Below are 23,340 nucleotides of genomic sequence, written 5' to 3' on the forward strand. Positions count from 1 at the left end.
TCTCTTAAATACCTTCATTTCTTCTGATGGTGTCACAGTGCAGATATCATTGTCAAAAGTTCAGGTGCAATTTACATGATCACATCTATAGTCTTCTTTATATCAAACAGTATGTAATCAAATTAACTACCAACATTTTAGGACTCCAACATTGATGTAGATTAACACTTAATGTTTTGAATTTTAAAATCTGTTCCTTTCCAGTAAAAACAATCTACAATAAAATACAAAAACAAAACGAGAAGAATTTTTAACAAAGTCAATTTTTTTGTTTATGATTTATTTTTAGATGATTCTACAAAAATGTAAAATCACTATGATATCTTAAAGATTTTTTTCCACTTTTGTGAATTTTTCTCCAAAAAAAGCATTTTTTGTCATGCATGAAATTGAACGAAAACCTACATGTAGTAAAATTACCATTAATACTGAAACTACTTTTAATACACCTTTACAGATTGTCCTTCAATAAGCCGGCACACATCTGTTGTTGTTCAGTAGACTGATTCTGTGATAAGCCCATCCATTAAATTGAGGCAGACCTAATGGACTAGTTAGTTATTTAAATACCAGGTGAGTGTTCAATTCAGCATTATGAAACGTCACTAACTTCGCGAAAGTCTTTACTGTCTTTAGATGTCAAGTGAAGGGCAGCATAATGATGAACTTCGAGCAAACATCAGGGGTTCGGTGATAATGTCCAGTTCAACTGTCTCAGAAATCAAGTTTGTTCTTAGATCCAGTGGTGCCACAGGACAATACACCAGGACGGAGATTTGGTATTGCATCTTCTTGTGGTCGACTTGCTGTGTCTGATAACTCTGGAGGCAAGTGTAGTTTCTGCAAAGAAAACAAAATCTCACCATGATCTCTACTACTTTATTTACAGTCTGAAAGAAGATGAAGAATCTGAAAGGTCTTTTACAGGCACTTCAATTTTGATATAATCTTCACTGTTAAGATCACATACTTTCAATGTCATGTCAAAGTTAAAGCATTGTGAAAACACGTATGTTGTTGGGGGCTCATATTTTGTGGTTTTCAAAAGAGCACCATTTCATTAACACTTTACTTTGTGGATAAACAGTAATCACAAAATTCACTTACACAAAAAAATGATGTTTACTTTCAACTATTGATCATTTTTGTAGATTAAGATATCCCATGAAATCTATGCACATCAAACCACCATGAAAATGAATGATTTTACAGTCTATGAAGTTGTTTTCAGTAAAAACTTGACATTAAAACCATGACGAAATATCCTTTTAACTACATACAGCTTCATGAATAAGCCACATTTTCACCATAATTCTTATAATCTAGCAAACTTTAAAGTTTCCAAAATTTATTTTACAGCATTTAAGGAAAATGTTTTTCACATTGACTTTTTTTCCATAACTTTTTCCTTGCCTTTGGAAAAACCTAGGAGGGAATTCCTAAAGGAACATTATTTGTGAAAATGAGGCTAGAGGGCAATGCAGCATTAAGTATATATAATGTTATTCAAAAATAATATGCCAACCCCTATTTAATGGTATTGATGGCGTTACTAAACAAATACTGTTCTATTGGCCACAAATGGGAACAAACCATACACCTACATTAAAACAGAGAACCATAATATGATGCCCCCAATGGACTTGTGGATAAGGATCAATACCATACAATATCTGAGTTTACAATCAGAAAACTTTTTTGCTGAAAATTTCACAGATTGTGGTAAAGAATGTGAATAAGAAACAGAAACTGAGAAGGCGGTAGCAGCAGGGAATGGCTTCCTCACCTCTATAGTAAATTTTTTCCTTCTTAATTTGAAGGCGAAGTCCATAGTGTCTGGCATATGGCTAGTTAGAGTATTGAGTCTTGGCAGTTTGTGGATGTGGAACAAACCTGAAAAGGGAAGAGAAATCTCATTATCTGAGGAGTGTCTAAACAGTACAACTGACATTATTGCTGTATAATACAGTTATAATGACATGTTACAGCAACCAAAATTATCAGGGTGTGAGGTCACGCAGGTCAATAGTGCATGCGATACGCCTCAACAAAATTGCCGTCCTGAAATACATAATGGTCTGGAATCAATGTCCAGACGATATTCTTCTTTTTTTTTTTTGATCTGTCAGAATTTTTTTTCGTCCTCATATAAGCCACATCAGTATAAACCACATGCCTGTCCTCCTAGGAAAACAGCTGCCGCTTATAACCCGGAAAATATTGGAATATTATTATAGGTAGAGAGTCTGAACAGTATACAACTGATATGATCGCTGTATAATACTAAATTTTTTTCATGCAATGGCAATAGGTTAAATGCTAGTTAAAAGTTTAATTACTTTGATATGATATCTGTATATATGAATCTAAACAAGTTTTCAATTCAAATGAGATTTTATGAAATTAGTAGTTTCAAAACTTGAAATCTATAGGAAATAGTTTAACTTATGTGTCATCAAAACTGTTACAACATCAAATGTAATCAAATCAGCATCAAATACAGATTTAATAAACACTTGGAAAATCAAAACTTTAAGTTTAATTATAAATTTGATATAAGCCTGTGATGTTATCCAACAGCACAAATTGAAAACTATTTAGAAGTTCAATTTATTATCAATCAAGTATGTTGTAGTGGATTTCTTATGATCCTGTACTGGAACTAAACTTAACTTTTTACTTTTGTTAGCTTTGACGAGAAAACTTAATAAGTTTGAAATGAGTTTTATAAAATCTCATATAAAATGAAAACAAATTTGAGATACATGTACTTTTATCAGACAAGTTACAATTGACAAATTTTAAATTAAAAATGTAGAGGAAAAAATCAAACAGAGGAAGCTATTTTGTTGTGACATTTCTGATCAATGAAGCAACATCGTTGTCCATATTAGGTCATACAATTACATACTGTAAAATATTACACAGGCAAATCCACAGAATAGCAGACGGATTTTGTGATGAAATACTGTTTGTAAAGAAAAACTTTCATCAATTTTAGTTTTGAAGAAATATTTGCCTATCACTTGTTAATATTTTTCCTTGAAAAGTCTTTAAGATCCTGTTAGTTTTTTTTTTAAATCAAGCAATGAAAAAGAATCACAGTATGACAAAAGATGTAAAGAAAAAAATAGGTGACAGGAACTAACCAAACTGAATGGAATAAAAACAATTCTGCTCATTGAGTTTTTATAATCAAACAGGTATGTTGATGACACTCATATGACAGGTTTTTCAAAAAGAAAGAAAAAAATTACAGGGTATATCAAACACAGTTATTTTATAATAACCTGTTACTTCTAGAAGGAAGATAGAGAAAAAATGAACAAATTGGAACTCTTCTTTAGTGGAGGTTCAAAACACTCCAAGGACTCTTTATTCAGTTACAGGTTCAGGGTGGAATACAACCTCAACATTTCAACCAGCTTTCAAATAATACAAACCATGATATTCCTTGTAAGCTGGGTTCTTTTCTTTGTCAGATCCAGCAAAACTTTCCAAGTGAACAACAGTATCGCATAATCTCTCCAGACGACTCACGAATGCAGCACTCTTAAAGGAAGAAAACATGAATTCATGAAATAAATAAAGCATTGAGAAGAAACACTGTTATTCTTCCAGTTTACAGCTGTCTTTAGACTGTCCTCACAGGCACTTTGTGGCACTTATTGTTTATCATAAGACCTCTTCTATTTCATTTGGGTTTAGTTTACTTTATTATTGCTTTACGTTTTTTCACAGCTACAGTCATTCAATGATGTGCCAGGTTTGAGTGGTCGAGAAAAGTGGAAATTTCTGGAGGAAAACCACCGACCTGCAGCCAATACCTGGTGACTATCTTGTAGGCCATAAACCCACCGCCCAGAGTTGAAATGCTTGCAATAAGGATGGTAAGAAACCTTAACCACTCAGCTCCGATGGTCATCCCACAGAGCCTGCACAGCCCCCACAGGACTTCTATTCAGTGCATACAACAGAGTTATGTTTTTGTGTATGATATTGTTGGTATGCTTGATTTATTAGAATTAACCTGTGAACAGCCAAGGTCATGTGGCATTTCCTTAGAGTAGCTGGTGGCTTCACTATACACTGCACTACCAGATTGTTTGAGGTCTGAATCATTGATTTCCATCGGCATTAAGGATCGGTTTACGTTTGTGTTTGTCTCTGTTTGCTTTTTGTACTGTATCCAGAATATCGGAATCAATATACATGTGCAAGATCAAATAAATTCTGTACCAGATACCGGCATTTACATCTGTTTGTGATAAGGACTAATTTATATTTGCATTTGTCACTGTTTGCATTTCGTAATGTATCCAGAACATCAAAATCAGTAAGAACAACTACTTACTGAACCAGATGCCATTGGTTGTCCAAATTTATATATTGCGCACATGAAGAACTAAGATTGAATTTTTGTCTAGATGAATTACCACACAAATCTTCACACTGGAAAAGGAAAGCCTCAGTTATGACAGAATTACTTGTAAACAAATGAGAAAATTAACAAGAATAATCAAGTGATACACATTATTGTGCATTTAAAAACACATCTTTTCTGTATATGTAGACATCATTTTACAAACATTCAAAAACACAGTTCATGATGTTATTCCAAAGAAACAAAAAATCACATGACATCAACTAAATTGGGTCAGTATTTCACCATCTGACATGAATCAAAGTGGGTCAGTATTTCACCATCTGACATGAACTAAATTGGGTCGGTATTTCACCATCTGACATCAACTAAATTGGGTCGGTATTTCACCATCTGACATGAATCAAAGTGGGTCAGTATTTCACCATCTGACATGAACTAAATTGGGTCGTATTTCACCATCTGACATGAACTAAAGTGGGTCAGTATTTCACCATCTGACATGAACTAAATTGGGTCAGTATTTCACCATCTGACATGAACTAAAGTGGGTCAGTATTTCACCATCTGACATGAATCAAAGTGGGTCAGTATTTCACCATCTGACATCAACTAAATTGGGTCAGTATTTCACCATCTGACATGAACTAAAGTGGGTCGGTATTTCACCATCTGACATCAACTAAATTGGGTCGGTATTTCACCATCTGACATGAACTAAAATGGGTCAGTATTTCACCATCTGACATGAACTAAAGTGGGTCAGTATTTCACCATCTGACATGAATCAAAGTGGGTCAGTATTTCACCATCTGACATGAACTAAATTGGGTCAGTATTTCACCATCTGACATGAACTAAAGTGGGTCGGTATTTCACCATCTGACATGAACTAAATTGGGTCGGTATTTCACCATCTGACATGAATCAAAGTGGGTCAGTATTTCACCATCTGACATGAACTAAAGTGGGTCAGTATTTCACCATCTGACATGAACTAAAGTGGGTCAGTATTTCACCATCGGACATCAACTAAAGTGGGTCAGTATTTCACCATCGGACATCAACTAAAGTGGGTCAGTATTTCACCATCGGACATGAACTAAAATTAGTATTTCTCCACCTTACTTGAACAAAGGTGGGTTGGTATTGCAAGTTTGTGACTATGCTATATATTCAAACTGACAGCTATAATTCTCCAACTTGTGTCAAATGTGCAGAATCAGTGACATTAAAATTTCACTACCTACCTGGAACAGGTGTGTGGGTATGGTGATCATACACACAGAGAATGCTGTCCTGAGAATTGATCTTAAAGCCAAAAGGAAGCGAGGCAGAGAATAATCAAAATCTTCATGGTTGTCACAAAAGCCACCACTTTCTCCCCACTGCGGTGATCCAAGAGAATGAATACCTACAGACAGAAAAATTAATGTAACAGCTGTCAATATTTATTTATCAGGGATCGAACCCAGAACCTCTGGCCTACTAGACTTGTGCTCAGTTGTTTGACTATGTGAGGTCTTTCCAGCTGAGCAGTACATTGATATTAGTATTTACCAGAGTTACATACTATACATCCAGTAAAAACTTCATCCTTAAATTTTCCTGTGAAAGCAACGATAACTATTATTCCTCAGTCCCTACATGGGCACCAATGTAACAGAGCTTATTACTATCGCTGTCTCCACTAGGGATTGAACTTGATACTTCAGGTTTATTGGTTTTATGCTCAACAAATCAAGCTAAAGTGCAGTTCTCTCTAGCCTAGCCATGTATTGTAGTACTAGGGTTACATGAACAAAAGGCCAAATAGGCCTGTATTTCTTGAGAGTTTACATTTACAGTTTGAAAAAAAATCTCATACCTGTGATACTAGGACTGTTAAACTCATTGAAACAAAGCTGATAGCAAACCAGCATTAAAAGCTTGAAAGTTTTGACTCCTACAATCTTTAAAGTGGGTCAAGGTCAGTCATATGATAAAACATAACAGGGGATTTAGTTTGTGTGAGGGGGAATAACTATACATCCTTGCATATAGCAGACCAGTCAAAATCAAAGAAGGATATGCTAAATTGACATTCATCCTAAGTTATAATTAATGACATAATTATTGTTCCCTACACACTCTAATGGCAAATTCCATCAAAATTTAAACGTTAAAACGTTACAACTCAAAAATTGTAAAGATAATTGGCAGTTAATGACCTTTGATCCAATTGAACAAGTAACAGTGACCTAATTTTTGCATGTTCTTTAAGTGATGATATCTTTCATGAAGAGAAACTAGGAAAATCAGAAACAGAACCCATGAACATTAATGTATCTCTTCTCCGTGTCAACAAAGGACATCAGATGATAATTACCAATGCGTAGAATATTCCTTTTCTCTTGAGCTTGAGCAGTAGAAAAACCTCCACTGTCAATTTTCTCCTTAATGGTTTTCAGTAAATATCTATATCTTGGGTTCATTACATTGTTTGAATCACTGAAAAGACACAAATAAAACATACATGTTAGTTTTGCACATACATGTACTACATTTACTTCTAATAAGCTGGTAGTATTAACAAGGGAAGTGACTTCTTACCAATATTCAGTAATAAGCCCATGTCTGGTTATGAGACCATTCATATTTAACACATAAGCAGAGGTTTGGAAAAATATTTTAAACCACTAGGCATAGGACTTGTGGACTGAAAAATTCACTCCTATGGATTAGAAATTTACTCATCCAAATTCAGCCATGAAATGGCAACTTAATCAGCGGGGATGTGACATGTGATTTTTTTCTATTTTTAATGGAAGTTTTAGTGAAAAAACTAGGCAGTGATGGCTGCTATGCATCAGACATTGTGCACAACTTAGGCCTAGCCGTAGTGTTTGTTTATATCCTACTGGCTAGGTGATGCTAAATACAAACTGGTACATGTTGGTACTGCCCGAGAGCATCTGACATCAGTATGACCGCGGGAAAATAACTAAGTATATTTGACGTCATGGGAGTTCCAGTGTAATCAAAAAAGTTAGAGTGCAGACTGGAATATTTTGTTTTCGAAGTACCGTAAACACATATCTTTGTTTTAAACTTTCTTTACATTTTTATTGAAATCTGCCTTTCGTAAATTTAAGTTGTAACATTACTATCATTGGAAGAAAAGTGCTCGTCCGATGGACAACTGACCAAGATAAATCTGGTTGTCCGAGACAATTTTCACTTGTCCATGACGAGCGGACAAGTGCTTTTCCGTACCCCTGACAAGAGTTATCATAAAAGCACAGACTCCTGAGGTCGGCTTTTAACAAGGCCACAACAAACATTTGTTTGTAATCATAGCAATATATATAGGTAGTTATAGGATTATTGGGATTGTCTCAAAATAACTTGGGGGTGTGTCATATAGTTGATTTTACAGTATTTTAACTCATTTAGCAAATTCATTAACAAATTCAAATTGTTAAAGATAGTCAAGAGAGCCATAAGTATGAAATTTACACACTCACCATTTCTCCAGGTCAACTTGACCGATACATGTACGGTTGCAGCTACTGACCAGGTCGGGATCCATTACTTTGGTCAGGTCATAATAGTGACCAAATTTAATAGTAGATGGATTGGACTGAAAAAAGTGAATGGCAGTTTTGATATTGAAGGATTAGTGCTCAAATCTGTCTCATTACTTCAGTATTATCATATTTATCCAATAATAAGCCCACATCTGATAATAAGCTCATCCATATATATTACAGTTTTAGCAGAAATGACAAGACATAATATTAATATTGTCCTGTAATAAGTCCAATTCCAAAGTTTGAAATTTGTGTTAGCCCCTTGTGCTGGATAATCATGACAAACTCACTAGTGAGTGCAGGTGATAAAACATTTTTTCATACCATAACCTTTATTATTTGTTTGATTTTTATATTTCAGTCAACACGTTTTGATACATTAATTTTATCAAAGTTACAGTATCTTATCTCAATACACTATAGTGAAAAGGTAGTTAAAACCTTTCCTCAGAAAGTTACCTGAAATTTTGGCAGGTGTTGATATCGCCAAGCTATTGACATTTTTTCTGACCCATCTTCCTCTGGTGTGGTCATCACAGATCCTGGATCATCAATAATAGGGGCAGGCAACTCCTGCAATCAAAACATAGGGAGAGGCAACTTCTATATTCAAACATTCAAATCATTACAAAGGGACTGGGAATTCCAAACATTCAAATCATTAAAAAAATATATATATAGCCAAGACTAAATTAAATTGATATTTCTTGAAAAGATTACTTTGCATATTTGTTGGGTGCATCATCTCCTGAACAATTAGGGTCATTCTGAAGGCAAGGATTTCACATAAAAGGTGGTGACTATCTCACTGAACAAAATGCAGGAGGCTGCACTAAAAGGTATCTGTATTTTTCTATGGATGGGTTTCAAAATACACACAATGAAGGCCATGAACAGACAATTTGAAAGCTGTATAAGTGGATCCTAAATTGAGCAGCTAATTATTATTTGATGAAGATATTTATAACGACTTTATTAATGAACAATTTCTTCCTCCACAAGTATTACTTATAAATTTTGATTCATCACGCATCTTTCTCAAAGGATAAAATTTTCGTAAAGACCTTTTAAGAAACCGATTGAAAATGTATGAATAACATGATGTGTATAAACACACATTTAAGATTACTTTATACATATACAATGTACATAGTTTCTATATTCTTACCTGGGTGATTTGGTCTGGACACTGGTCAGCACTAGACAGCAGTAGAGAGTGACCAGTCATCACTGCCTCAGCACAAAAGTACTTTAACAGAAGTCTTCCATAGTTCCCAAAATTATCCTCCTCTGAAATAAGGTTATTGGACCACTTTTTGATACAAGCATGTGATCAAATTTGTTTCTAAATCATTTTTGGGGCTGAAATTTGGCCAAGAGCACCAGCACACATAACCTCTGACCCAAAGTAAGGCGTAGGGCTTTTTACAGGAAAATGAAGTAGAATTTGTAAGTCATTCCACATGGGTGAGCTTATTACCAAGCATGGGTTATTGTCAGATACATACAGTCCATCTACATCTGCATGGTAATGCTACTGCATGAACTAAAGGACCAAGGACTGTTTATCACAATAGTGATACCTATATAAAACTCTATTCATTTTTGTTATGAAATAATACAGTTTATGACAAAATTCAAGAGAGTTATAAAAAAGAAAACATAAATCATAAATAATTTGATGACATCGCAATTACAGACTTTCATGTTTCCAAAATTCCAAAATCAAGTATTAGGGTATCATAAGCAGCACTCTGGCCTGTAGCCAGACAATTTTGATGTGTATGTAGACAGTCCTGAGTCAGGGAACAGAAGCCCTTGGCTTCAAGTGTCAAGGAACATATTCCCATTGTCGGTTTTGTGCGGAGAAGCCCCTCTATAGGTGGAAAGAAATCATGATAACTTGGCAAGAAAATTGCTTTATTTTGTGACAATGTGTATACAGCTACACATTGGTGTAAAGGCAGCTATGCGCCTAGCATTTAGGACTAACATATATCATTATAGGTAAAGAAAGATCGAAAGTTTGATCTGCATCTGTCATATATACATAGCAAATCTAAAATTAGTCTCTTAGCCTAACTGGATGACATCACACAGCCTGCACTACAGTAACAACATATTCTTACCTATGAGGAAAACCGATCCAACAGCAAGCCCTCCACCTGAATTAGAACAAAATTTCCATAAAGTGTATAAAAATCAGTAATAAATACATAATAAGTTATTTGCTTTTCTAGTTATGTTTCCCTTCAGATGTTTCTTTTATATCTAAAAGTTGGAAGGACATGTCTGCTGGGAAAATAACTTTAAATTTTTTATAAGGTTTTCCCATCTACATTGACATGTTTATAACTGCACATACCATTGAATTGACCTCCTTGATAAACAGTTGGTGACATACATTTGATGTAGGATATGACATTTGCTCAGCTTTTGCACAATATATAAATTACATTACACAGCAGCAACATATATATATGCAATAGATGGGATACCAGACTTAATTTTAGCATTACAGTGTCAAATAAATATGCATTCTCCAAGATCTTTACATTTATGAACTTGTATCCAAACCCTGGTATGCCAAGCTGAAAGTGAAACAACTGACAAGTGGAGATTTTTTTTGTTTTGTTTTTACTATTCAACTGAACGTGACAAGATTAAATCTTGTTATTCTGTTTTTGTTATCAATAAAATGTGATCATAGTGTAATAGGAATGAGTAATAAAAAACATCCCGCCACCACTGGGGTTCCAACTAGCGACCCTTCAGTCTCTAGCTGGATACTCTACCGCACGACTAAAGGGCAATTCCAACTAACCGAGGTTAGTAAGGTGATTTGTACTCTCAACTTCTACACTACTCCTTCCTTCACAAAGTCTTCAACCCCAAAGAAAACAACAACCCAGGTTCAATATCTCCAAGGATGCGTCTCAATCTCCTTTTGCTTCTACCCTTGGAGTGGTCAATGGCACCAAATCTGTGATAGGATAAAGTAGTGAAAAACACTTTTCCACCACTGGGGTTCCAACAAGTGACCCTTCTGTCTCTAGCCAGACACTCTACCACTTGACTAAAGGGCGATTTCCACCAGCCAATGCTAGTAATGCGACCTGTACTCTCAACTTCTACAATAGTGATAACCAAATTGAAAATTTGACACTAACTTCATCGAATTGAATACTTAAAGTCCAAGAGGACCAGTACTCCTGATCACATCATCTTTAATAAAGAACATATTTCTGAAGAGTGACCCGGTGGGAATCGAACCCGGGCCAAGGGCATGATAATCCAACTGTGCGCTCTGTCAGTGGACTAACAGCTGCCGTAATTAACACTGTGTACAAGTTAAGCATACCAATCTGCTCCTTTCACATTCATAGAGGAAAAAATACCTCAGCACTTTAAACACATGTTGAAAAATAATCGTACATGCATACATGTATGTAGTCGTATTGGAGGAATCCAGGTCCAGACCTGGGCTTTTGAAATCAAAACGTACATATTGATATTCACAGACAGATAATATTTCGAAAATATGCCATTGTGTTTATTCACAATATGATAAACCATGATATACACCACGCTTTGTTATTAAATTATACTACAACATCACACAACACAAAACAATGACATTCTCATCTTCTGCATATACTTGTATGTTCATTCAGTACCGGAACCCATTTGTTATCGTTAAAACGTCAACTGATCGGGCAACATTACATGATTTACCTATAATGCTATCTAATGATGGGACTCCGCTTGACACAAGCAACTGATTATTGTATAACGAAGGCTTAGACCCAGGAATTTGTAAAACTTTCGCACGTGTCTTCCTCTGAAAGCTGGTTGCCGCCATATTTGTTTACATTCGCGTAGTCGGTAAGAATCGATAAACACACCTATAATAATATAATCTCACTAACAGCAACTAAATATGTCTAAATGGAAATATTCATATGTATAAAGCATTATTATTAAATAAGTTGTACACATAGCATATGGTCACTTCATGGGACGTTTCATTTGTTGATTGTTAACACATTATATTTATCGGTTAGTTTATAGAAGAACTCTTCAACAAGGAGTTAAATAATACAGTGTGATGAAAGTGACAGCACGCGCTAAATATGGAAGACGTTGTTTACGTCTGATTGATCGTCAGAATTGAACATTTTCACTCTCTGTATGTAAATAGTACCCCATATTTCGATCATTTTCGTAAAAATATCGCTTATAACGATCAGTGGAATTCTACATCTTCCTGGAGTTCTTTCGCGATACTGTACGAATGAACGACTAGCAGCAGACTACCTTTCATTGAAGCAGACGACAACTGAACAACATTAACGCACACACTACACACTTTGGCAATTGACCAACGATTTTCACAGAAAGTATGAATGTTGGTCATTTTATAACATGAATTTAAGGAATGCTAGATGTTCATGTTTCATAGTCACATTGTTAGGACAAGGAGAACTATTCTGTACAGGGGTGGATAGTTTTGAATTTTAGTCTGTCAACTTTGGATCTGCTGTTCCGATCTCGAACTGAACCAAACTAAACTGGTTTAGACAGTGGGCCTCCTACTTCTTAATCGTTAATATTACTATTCAGCTGCATTTTTGATGGAATCTTAAAATCATAATCTTATTTTCTAAAAAGAAATGTCAATTTAAATTTCAGATGGACATCAAAGTTTTTATGCAATGCAAAAAACCAAGAAGGTCTGGAAGATTGGAAGGAAAAGAACGTGCAGAGACAAAATCCAAAGAATTACTCCAAAATCCTTTAGGATATTTTGACATGCTTCCAATTGAATTGAAGTTTCACATTCTTCACTTCCTAAATGGTATCTAGAATTTCAGTTCTTGGGTATTCACTTGAATGATACATGGCATAAGCCACATGTAATAAAACTTCAAAATAATACATAAGCTAAGAATGATCATATTCCAATATGTTTCTTGTCATTGCATTCTCTTTTTTATTCAGTTGAGGAACTAAGTGTGCTGACCATTACATCTAAATCCATGAGAAATTTGATTGAAGGTTATCGTGTACTGACACCAGTTATGCAAGAGATATTGGCAAAAATACATGTGCAAAACGCATGTCTGTCAGTCCAAGTGGAGAAACAATCTGATGTCATCAGGACATTCCAGCAAATGGGTATCTGTGACTTCTATACATAATCATGCATATAAATCCCATAGGTAGTAGCATTTCCAGATAATCTGAAACTTCAAAATGAAATCTTTACAATTGCATGTTTTTTTTTGCAGTTTACAATAGTAGATTTTCTGAATAAATGTGAAGACCTAATCAGCTCACTTCTACCTTGTGAAATAAGATTTAAATGTCATTTTGGTTGTGATGTCACAGGGGATTTGTCATTTTACAATAAAAATAAACGAGAAGGTATCTAGAAAAGAAATAATGTTGATGAAGTCAGACATACTCATTGATCTTAGTCTCCCTCCATTGGTTAAGTCTAAATGATTATGATTCTTGTTTCTAAATTAGCAATTTGTTGCAGGACTTCTTATGAAAAGATCTACATGTTTATATTCTACAAGAGATCGTCTTAAATTTGTAAATGAAGTTCTCACTAAGGTAAGGCTGTGCTGGCAAACTTTTTAAGTTTTCTAATGATTTCTATTTATTTTATCAATATCTCTAAACTTTGGTAAACTGAATAAAAATGTTTTAAAAAAAAAATCAGCCTCAGAAATGAAGGATTGTTGGGCAAAATAATTTAGAAATGATGCATTGAAATGAAAAATCATTGGAATGTTGATTGTGAATTTATAATTTTTACTCTATTTTTCAGGAGTGAAATGTACTCCACCTTTTTCATCTAATTTGGAAAAAAATAATTGTTAAAAGCATGTTAAAAATGTTTCTTCTGCATCATTTTTGTTTTCTTATCTGATGACAGATAATGTGTTCCAACACTGACAAGTGTGAAAACTTGGCGAGGTGCATTGCACTGAGCTGCTTTGGCAAGTTTCTTCATACAGTGATAGCAGGATGGGATGATTCTGAGTGTTTGAGGGTGTTTGAAGCCGTATGTCACCATACAGCAATTTTGAAAAATGTAAAAATTGTTGTCAATGCAAAACCAGGTTAGTAACTATCGTGAAAAATAACCGTTTTTCTATACTCAAATATAAAGATGTTTCATAGAACAGCTATTCTGACACTTTCGATGTTTGGAAAAAAATTGGATATTTCTAATAAGTTCTGCTGAAAACATAATATAATTTTAATAAAATACAGCCAGTTATAGATAGTATGACTCTAATGGGTGGAAAACAATTTATTTCCATAGACTTTTAAATAACATGGTGTTTCTTCGTTTTCTTCCTTTTATGATAGGAAAACATAAACAGATGGAGTATCAGATCAGAGCCTTCTTCAGGCGAGTGTTTGTAGACCACTGTCACACGGTTCAAGATCGAGCATTTTGGTTAAGTCGGATTCTGAAGCAGTGGCCAATGGTACACCAGGCTAGGCTTTTGTATGTTCTCTATGGACCAGCTGTTGAAGGTTAGGATTAATAAACATAAATGATACAGTCTCTAAGACACCAACATGTTTGAATCCAGAATTTAATGCATGATTTTCTGGAATAGTTCCTCTGTTTACCGAATAATAGGACAGAGAAATGCAGTTTTATAGTTGTGCATTTCGGTTTGGCTTTTTATACGTCTGTCAAAAATTTTGAAGGGATATATTATAGTATGGCATTGTCCATTTGCGTCTGTTGTAAACTTTTATTTGTCAGGAGATCTACTCCCACAGTTTTCAACCAATTTTCTTCAAACTTGGTAGGCTTCTTTACCATGACAAGTGTTTATGTTTTACTGAATGACAATTGCCCCTCGTTGTTTTCATAATGTTAATCTTATCCAGAGATCTCTCTCGGTTTTCAATTTTTTTTTCAAACTTGTAAAGTTCAATCATCATGACATGAAGTTTTGATTCCATGCTTTGAAAATTTTCATAAGAGCATATAGTCACCCTTTTGTCCATCATTCTGTCCATTTTTCAGTCTGTCCTTTTGTGTCTGAAGTATAACTTTGCCCACAGTTAAGCAAGGATCATACTACGGCAATGTGCATTGAAACTTGATGGATACATCAATCATACAAAAGCAAGATGCAGTGTAGCAGATTCAGGGTCCATGACCTCTCAGTTACAGAGTTATTATCTTTGTTTGCATCAAATCTACGATAATGAAACTTGGTGTATAGATTGGTCATACATAAAGAATGTGTAGTATACGATACTCAGGGCCTGCAACCCCTTAATTACAGAATTATTGCCTGTTGTAAAACTTTTGTGTCCAATAAAGTTATTTCGGGGAACATTCATCAGTTTCACTGATACCCTTCTTTGCACAGCAGTTTCATTCGATTGTATTTTGATGAGTAATTGCCCTTTTTTGTTTTCACAATGTCAATCTTGTCTGGATCTCTCTCGATTTTCAATCAATTTCTTTCAAACTTGGTAGGCTAAAATCACCAAGATATGAAGTGGTGTTATCCTACACAGCAGTTTGGTTCAACAATTTTTTGAAGGAGTTATTGCCTTTTGATTTTTTAGCATTTTAATTTTGTATGGAGATCTTCCTCATTTTTAGCCAATTTCTCTGAAACTTGGTAGGCATTGTACCCATTACACAAGGTAGGCATTGTACCAATTACACAAAAATTGAACTTTTCTTACCAGGATTGTGCTTTTTGCAATTTTGGATAGAGAAATAGTTATTGTCTTTTGATATTTTTTTTTTTTTTTACTCATATTGTGTTTTTAGCCCACCATCATCAGATGGTGGGGTATTCAAATTGCCCTGCATCCGTGGTCCGTGGTCCGTCGTCCGTCCGTAAACAATTCTTGTTACCGCTATTTCTGGAAAAGTACTAGATGGATCTTTCTCAAATTTCATATGCAGGTTTCCCTTGGTGCCTAGTTGTGCATTGTACCTTTTTTGGATTGATTCAAATTCAAGATGGCTGACAGGTGGTCATTTTGGATTTTGGAAGTAAAAGTTTGTTACCGCTATTTCTGAGAAAGTACTGGATGATTCTTTCTCAAATTTCATATGCAGTTTCCCCTTGGTCCCTAGTTGTGCATTGTACCTTTTGTTGACTGATTTGAATTCAAGATGGCCCACAGGTGGCCATCTTGGATTTTGGATGTAAAAGATTGTTACCGCTATTTCTTGGAAAGTATTGGATGGATCTTTCTCAAATTTTATATGCAGGTTTCCCTTGGTCCCTAGTTGTGCATTGTACCTTTTTTTGACTGATTCGAATTCAAGATGGCCGACAGGTGGCCATCTTGGATTTTGGATGTAGAAGGTAGTTACCGCTATTTCTTGGAAAGTACTAGATGGATCTTTCTCAAATTTCATATGCAGGTTCCCCTTGGTCCCTAGTTGTGCATTGTACCTTTTTTGGACTGATTCGAATTCAAGATGGCCGACAGGTGGCCATCTTGGATTTTGGATGTAGAAGGTTGTTACCGATATTTCTTGGAAAGTACTGGATGGATCTTTCTCAAATTTCATATGCAGGTTCCCCTTGGTCCCTAGTTGTGCATTGTACCTTTTTTTGACTGATTCGAATTCAAGATGGCCGACAGGTGGCCATCTTGGATTTTGGATGTAGAAGGTAGTTACCGCTATTTCTTGGAAAGTACTAGATGGATCTTTCTCAAATTTCATATGCAGGTTCCCCTTGGTCCCTAGTTGTGCATTGTACCTTTTCTGGATTGATTCGAATTCAAGATGGCCGACAGGTGGCCATCTTGGATTTTGGAAGTAAAAGTTTGTTACCGATATTTCTTGGAAAGTACTAGATGGATCTTTCTCAAATTTCATATGCAGTTTCGCCTTGGTCCCTAGTTGTGCATTTAACCTTTTTTGGACTGATTCGAATTCAAGATGGCCGACAGGTGGCCTTCTTGGATTTTGGATGTAGAAGGTTGTTACCGCTATTTCTTGGAAAGTACTGGATGGATCTTTCTCAAATTTCATATGCAGGTTCCCCTTGGTCCCTAGTTGTGCATTGTACCTTTTTTGACTGATTCGAATTCAAGATGGCCCACAGGTGGCCATCTTGGATTTTGGATGTAGAAGGTAGTTACCGCTATTTCTTGGAAAGTACTAGATGGATCTTTCTGAAATTTCATATGCAGTTTCCCCTTGGTCCCTAGTTGTGTATTGTACCTTTTTTGGATTGATTTGAATTCAAGATGGCCGTCAGGTGGCCATCTTGGATTTTGGAAGTAAAAGTTTGTTACCGATATTTCTTGGAAAGTACTAGGTGGATCTTTCTCAAATTTCATATGCAGGTTCCCCTTGGTCCCTAGTTGTGCATTGTACCTTTTTTGGATTGATTCGAATTCAAGATGGCCAACAGGTGGCCATCTTGGATTTTGGACGTACAAGTTTGTTAACGCTATTTCTTGGAAAGTACTGGATGGATCTTTCTCAAATTTCATAGATATTGGTTTCCCTTGGTCCCTAGTTGTGCATTGTACCTTTTTTGGACTGATTTGAAATCAAGGTGGCCCACAGGCAGCCATCTTGGATGTTGACAGTAATACAGCACAAGCATATTGTCCATTATCCACCTGTAACTGACTGCTATCTAATAATACTTTGGGATCTTTTTCAAATGATATTTGCTAATAGGTGCTTAATAAAAATATCTTGTGCCATCATTGAGTACATTCAATGAAGACCAGTTCATGAACATTTACAACACCTGTAACAAACAAAAAAAATAAACAAATCTTCAAGAACTGAAAACAGATCCTCAAATGGTGGGCGCCAAGATCCCTCTGGGATCTCTTGTCTTGAATTGCATGCTGTTATCCAACAATATTCTGTGTGTGTTATTTTCAATACAAGAAGTCTGAATATTTCTTTGGCATGGGATGGGCATATATTGTTTCACCAATTGGTACTCTTCTCTTTCTCACAATTTCTAAAGATGTGTTTGTTACACTATTATGTCAGCTTCCTGATTTAAAGCCATACTTAAAATCAGTTGAATTATAATTTTTGAGTTTTTTTTGCATTTAAGTACAAACTGAATCCAATAAATGTATGTTCACTAATATCTTTGCAGGAGAAGTGTTATGGTATGATGTCTGTGAGAGTTCCCCATATAACTCGGAACAGTCTGCAGCACATTTCAATGAACTCGCTAATGCTCTACAGGTTCTCCACTGTTACCCACAGGAATGGTCTGAAGATGATGTTATCAGTGTCCTTGATGAACTTACAAGTAAGATTTTTTCGGGAGACAGAAATGCAGGCTCCATCGGGAAAATAGCTTAATGTTTCATTTTATTGTGATACTTCCTTCATTGTGCTAACTTGTCACTAATATAAACCCTGTAAATCTTGATACAGTTCAAATTGAAAAAATGAGCAAGTAGCATCAACTGTCATTGGTAGTTCACAAGTTTTTATCTTTGCTCCCTGCTACAGAGTTTGATTACCCAATATCTTTTACTAAGGAAGCTTAATATATTCAGCTTAAATATAACCACTATAATTGGCTTATAGAACATGATTAATTATGCAGAGTATAGTCATCTGTTTTAAAGAAATAGTACAGGTTAAAAAAATGTGTTGTTCCTGTTTGAACAAATTAGCTATAGGATAGGTAGGGTAATGCATGTTATACCTTCTAAATAATGGTTTCAGCAATAAAACAGTAATACGAATGAAATTCATGTTTGCAAGATATTTCTTAGAAATTAATTTAGTTAAACTCTATTTTACATCAGTGATAAAGTACAGGTTTATACTAAAATTCATCATAAACTTGCGACTGTTGTAACTATAGGTCTCCCAGATGAGTGGCTTGCTGAGAACATTGCTCACCTGCTGATCTTGTGTGGAGATAACATCACCTCTAGATTACTAGTCAGTAAAGCAATCAATGGTAGGATACGGGAGCTTGCCAGCATCACTACTTCATTCTGTGTTGTAAGTTTTGTAATATGTAAGCATAGTTGCAGATCTTTTTTTTTTATTTGGAGGGGGACGGGGATGGGGGTTGTTTACTTTTTTCTTTTGGTTACACATTTTTTGAAATCGCCTTTTCATCCATCAATCTGTTATGTGTCCGCCTGCCTGTAAACAATTTTTGTTATTGCTATTTATTGCTATTTCTTGAGAAGTACTGGATGGATCTTTCTCAAATTTCATAGGTAGGTTTCCCTTGATTCCTAGTTGTGCCTGTTTGATTATGGGATGAATCAGAAGGACAAAGTGGCTGACAGGTGGCCATCTTGGATTTTTTCAATGACGTTTGTTATCACTGTATCTCGAAAAGTGCATGATGGATCTCTCTCAAATTTCATATGTAGGTTTCCCTTTGTGCCTAGTTGTGCCTATTTGATTTTGGGTTTGATCAGAACTGTAAAATGGCTGACAGGTGGCCATCTTGGAATTTGACTTTGAAAGTTTGTTATCACTATTTCTTGAGAACTACAGCATAGCTCTCTCAGATTCCATGTATAGGTTCCCCTTGGTGTCTAGTTATACCTGTTTGGTTTTGGAACTGATCAAAAAAAGAAAATGGCCAACAAGCAGTCATCTTGGATTTTGCCTTGTAAAGATTGTTATCCCTATTTGTTAAGAAGTACTGCATGGATCTCTCTCAAATTTCATACGTAGGTCTCTAGTTTGGCCCATTTGATTTTGGGACTGATCAGAAAAGATAGTGGCTCCCAGGCGACCCACCTTGGATTTGGCTGTTACAGATTATCATTCTGCAAAGGAATGTTCAAATTTCTTATCATTAAGAAAACTAACAGAAAAGAGAAGAGGAAAAAAAAAGGGAAAAGATCCAACTTTCAAAGAGCAAATAAAGATCAAACAACGATGGGCACCAAGATCCCTCTGGGATCTTTTGTTTCACTGAGTTAAGGGGAAAATGTTTGGGCCCCCCTCCCCCAATGCAACACCCAATAAATATTGAGGATTTTCTTAACTCCTTCCCTACTCCTACTCCCAAACACTTCAATAAGCAAATATATAATTGTTCTGAAGTATATTTGTGTAATAATAATACAGTCACATATTGCTGCTATGAAATCTGTCAGACTTTTGACATTAATTTCTGTCACTAATAGAGGTAAAGAAACATATAAAAATGTTGGGGAAAATAGAGAGAAGATGAAAGACAAACTGATTTTTATTCTCTCTGTAGGTGTGTGTGAAGAGCAGTTTCAGTCTTACATATGTGATGACAATAGTACAGAACATTGTGGACACATTGGACAATCCAAAAGACCGACATAGTTACTTCAACAATGTTATGGAAATGTTTAAAGAACTTATTTTAGATACACATGAATTCTCAGATCCAGGTACATATTTTTTCTTTAAGAAATAACATACCCGGTATTTTCTTACCATTTTAGTAAACATTCATAATACTGAATATGAATTCCTCTTAATTTTAGTACTGTAAAGTTGTTATTTCTTTATCATGCATGCACCTAAATTTTTTAACTTTCTTGATATTTCCGCCATTTCCTTAAATATACAAATTGTCTATTTTTTCAATTGGGATTTGGCCAATATGACATGACAGATATATATTTTCAGATGACACGCATGAAAACGAGATGTTCTTTCTGGTAACAGCGATGTCAGAATTCACAAAGAAGATCATCCATGTAGCGTATAAACCACTTCTGTCCTAGTACAGCATGTATAAAAAAAATGGACTTTTTACTTGATTAATGCTTCAAGCTGTGATTTACAATATTTGTTAGTCCACAAAATCAAGTGTAGCAAACCTCATTAGCTTCATTGCACATAAAAGTATATTTCAGATCTTTAATACTATCTTAAATACCACAAATGTCACTCTCATTAGTTTAAGATACATCAGAAATTATTTGAAATGTCAAGTAAATCCTGTCTTGCATAAAACTATTAAATTCGATCAAAGTTTTCATGTTAGATCAGTTTTACCGTGTCATATATTTGTGTTGTTTTTGAATAGATGATATCACCACAGATATTTGATTAGTTTACTTTACAAATTTTCATCTGTTTTTATTCTAATGGGCTAAGAACTAGGTCACCTATTGTCATCTTTCTTCATCGAAAACATTCCCCATCTTTCATCTAATAACAAAATTGACATTTCAAGAAACATATTTGAACAGGAATGGGTATACCCAGTTATGTAATTTAGTAATAATTGAAGTCTATGAACATTGAAAAATTGCAGTAGCCTTCTTTTTAATTTGAATCAAATTACCTTGTGCCTCTTTAAAGATCTAGACTGTCTAAGTTATTCAAGTATTTGGGCTCACCATAACTTTTAAGACTGGTGAGGTAATGTGACAATACTGCAGCCAGACTTGGTTACAATGTGTATACCTACTCATCACTTTATTTTGATATATCCATGTTTTTTGCCTCTTCTTTTTTATTTTGTTTCGTGTGTTGTGAAGCTAATGGTTTGATATATCTTGTCTTTGTGTTTGTTGTTTATCAGATTTATACAATTACAGCCGGTACTTGTAGGTATAATCTGTGATTCTAATGATTGTAAATTGGAAACCTTCTGCTGTGATTATTTTTTTAATATTTAACTTATTTCATATGATTATGACTGTTTGACAAAGTGTTATATACATATATGTTTGTTAGCGTGTGCATCAGATGGTGATGCTTGAATATTAAATACATATCTTTTTAGTCGACTTCATTATAAAGAAATCTTTAAAGAATTATGTGTTATGAATTGATAGAAAAATATCTCCAGGTTTATTTATATTTCACCGAGATTTATTGGTTGTAAAAGAGATTTTTTTTTCTTTTGAAATGATTAAAAAATTCTGTGAGGAAAAGAAACAAAAGGCTGGTTGCTTTACTGGTCATAATAATGCAAAGATAGAAAAAATACTACAAATTTCAAAATATTCAATATGCATTACTATGTATATTAGAAATACAATTCCAAAAATATCTGGTACTGAATGACAGAACTTCAGTAAGTAGAAAAATTGATGAAATTTTGATCAACAAATTTTGGTGTGTTTGAGTGTGTTCCTGGTGTATGTAAAACTTCCCATGAATAATGGATGGAATACAAGTTTGCAACCTTTGATTGTTGAAACAGTATTAAAAATCTTCAGAAAAAAAATATCTTCATTTGTTTTTTCTCAGTTTTTTTAAGGCTTGAAATGGAGTGATAGATGATTATTGTGATTTCCCATGAAAAACTTAGGTGTTTCTAAAATTTCATACTCTGGTTTAATAGTTTTCAGTATAACAGAAACTAAATAGGCCAACTGGCAGCCATCTTTCGATTGTTGAAGTTTGCATTATTTTTTCTAAAGAAATTTTCCCCTGATTACAGTACTTCTCAGTAGTTCCATTGTATTTTAAGAGGTACCCAATTTTATTATTTATGTCCCGGGATCGAAAAATCAGTGACATCGTTTTTGTGCTCTCTGTTTGATTGTTTGGTGTCAACTTTATCCTTACCAATAACTATTGTACTGTAAAATGCAAGGCTTTATTATTTGAGGTGTGTTAATTGTGAGAAGACCTTTCCGATGGTACCAAAGGTTTTGACCATGTGACCTTGGCCGTGACCTTTGACCTATATTTAAAAAAATAACATTGGCCTGAACTATTGAATTTAAACTGTCAAATAATTACCACAATGAAGACAAATGTTTCACAAATACCTTACAAATTTTTTGAAACAAATACCTTACAAATTTAAGTATAAAAATGCTTTACAAATTTAAGTTTTAATGTTCCTCTTCAGAATTTTGTTGCAAAGTGTTTCATAAACACGTCTTGTTTTTTATTTGTCTTAGTATACTCACAAAATAATTCTTAATAGATACTACTCAGATCAAGCTGTGTTTTAATATTATCTTTGCGTTAGTGGAACTGTTCTCAATAATGCTATGAATCTTGTAGATTTGCGGAATGATGCATTTAATGGTCATACTTATTTACTATAGATGTAATATATCTGTAGGAAAATTTGCAAAATGACCAGCTGGCAAATGTAATGAAATGAAACTAATTGCAAATTACCCCTCTGTGTTGTAACTTCACAATGCGCTTGTAAAACATTTCACTTTTCAGCTGATCCCCTCATGTTTCTTTTTCACTTATCAAAACCGAAAACTGAATTGTTATTATCCAAAATATCTTCGGTTATGTAAATATAAAATTAAGTATTTTCTTAATGTAATTATAGTCGATATAATTGTAATATTACCTTCTGACTGACAAAGCTTCCATGAACCCTTATGGAAATGTCTTAAATGCCGCTTGCAACCATACTGAGTGTATCTGCATTC

The 23,340-nt window shown here is 34.6% G+C and overlaps 2 protein-coding genes across 2 annotated transcripts; one reads left to right on the forward strand and one right to left on the reverse strand.

Annotated features, from left to right (window-relative positions):
• Positions 1 to 320: 320 nt before the first annotated feature.
• LOC132550692 (elongator complex protein 4-like) lies at positions 321 to 11,818 on the reverse strand. The gene is made up of 10 exons (XM_060214784.1): positions 11,692 to 11,818; positions 10,086 to 10,121; positions 9,125 to 9,246; positions 8,416 to 8,529; positions 7,891 to 8,006; positions 6,753 to 6,874; positions 5,635 to 5,798; positions 3,444 to 3,552; positions 1,787 to 1,893; positions 321 to 840 (listed from the first exon to the last, which is right to left on the reverse strand). Exons 1-10 carry the CDS (start codon positions 11,816 to 11,818, stop codon positions 715 to 717), a joined length of 1,143 nt encoding a protein of 380 aa, XP_060070767.1. The 3' UTR covers positions 321 to 714.
• Positions 11,819 to 12,648: 830 nt separating this feature from the next.
• LOC132550698 (F-box only protein 47-like) lies at positions 12,649 to 20,703 on the forward strand. Its single transcript, XM_060214789.1, has 9 exons — positions 12,649 to 12,814; positions 12,958 to 13,134; positions 13,502 to 13,578; positions 13,904 to 14,090; positions 14,344 to 14,514; positions 18,108 to 18,266; positions 18,834 to 18,976; positions 20,205 to 20,364; positions 20,606 to 20,703. Exons 1-9 carry the CDS (start codon positions 12,649 to 12,651, stop codon positions 20,701 to 20,703), a joined length of 1,338 nt encoding a protein of 445 aa, XP_060070772.1.
• The last annotated feature ends 2,637 nt before the right edge of the window (positions 20,704 to 23,340 follow it).

Source organism: Ylistrum balloti, unplaced genomic scaffold, assembly GCF_031769215.1.
Source record: "Ylistrum balloti isolate Yb309-2 unplaced genomic scaffold, AGI_CSIRO_Ybal_v1 Utg370140, whole genome shotgun sequence".
NCBI lineage: Eukaryota > Metazoa > Mollusca > Bivalvia > Pectinida > Pectinidae > Ylistrum > Ylistrum balloti.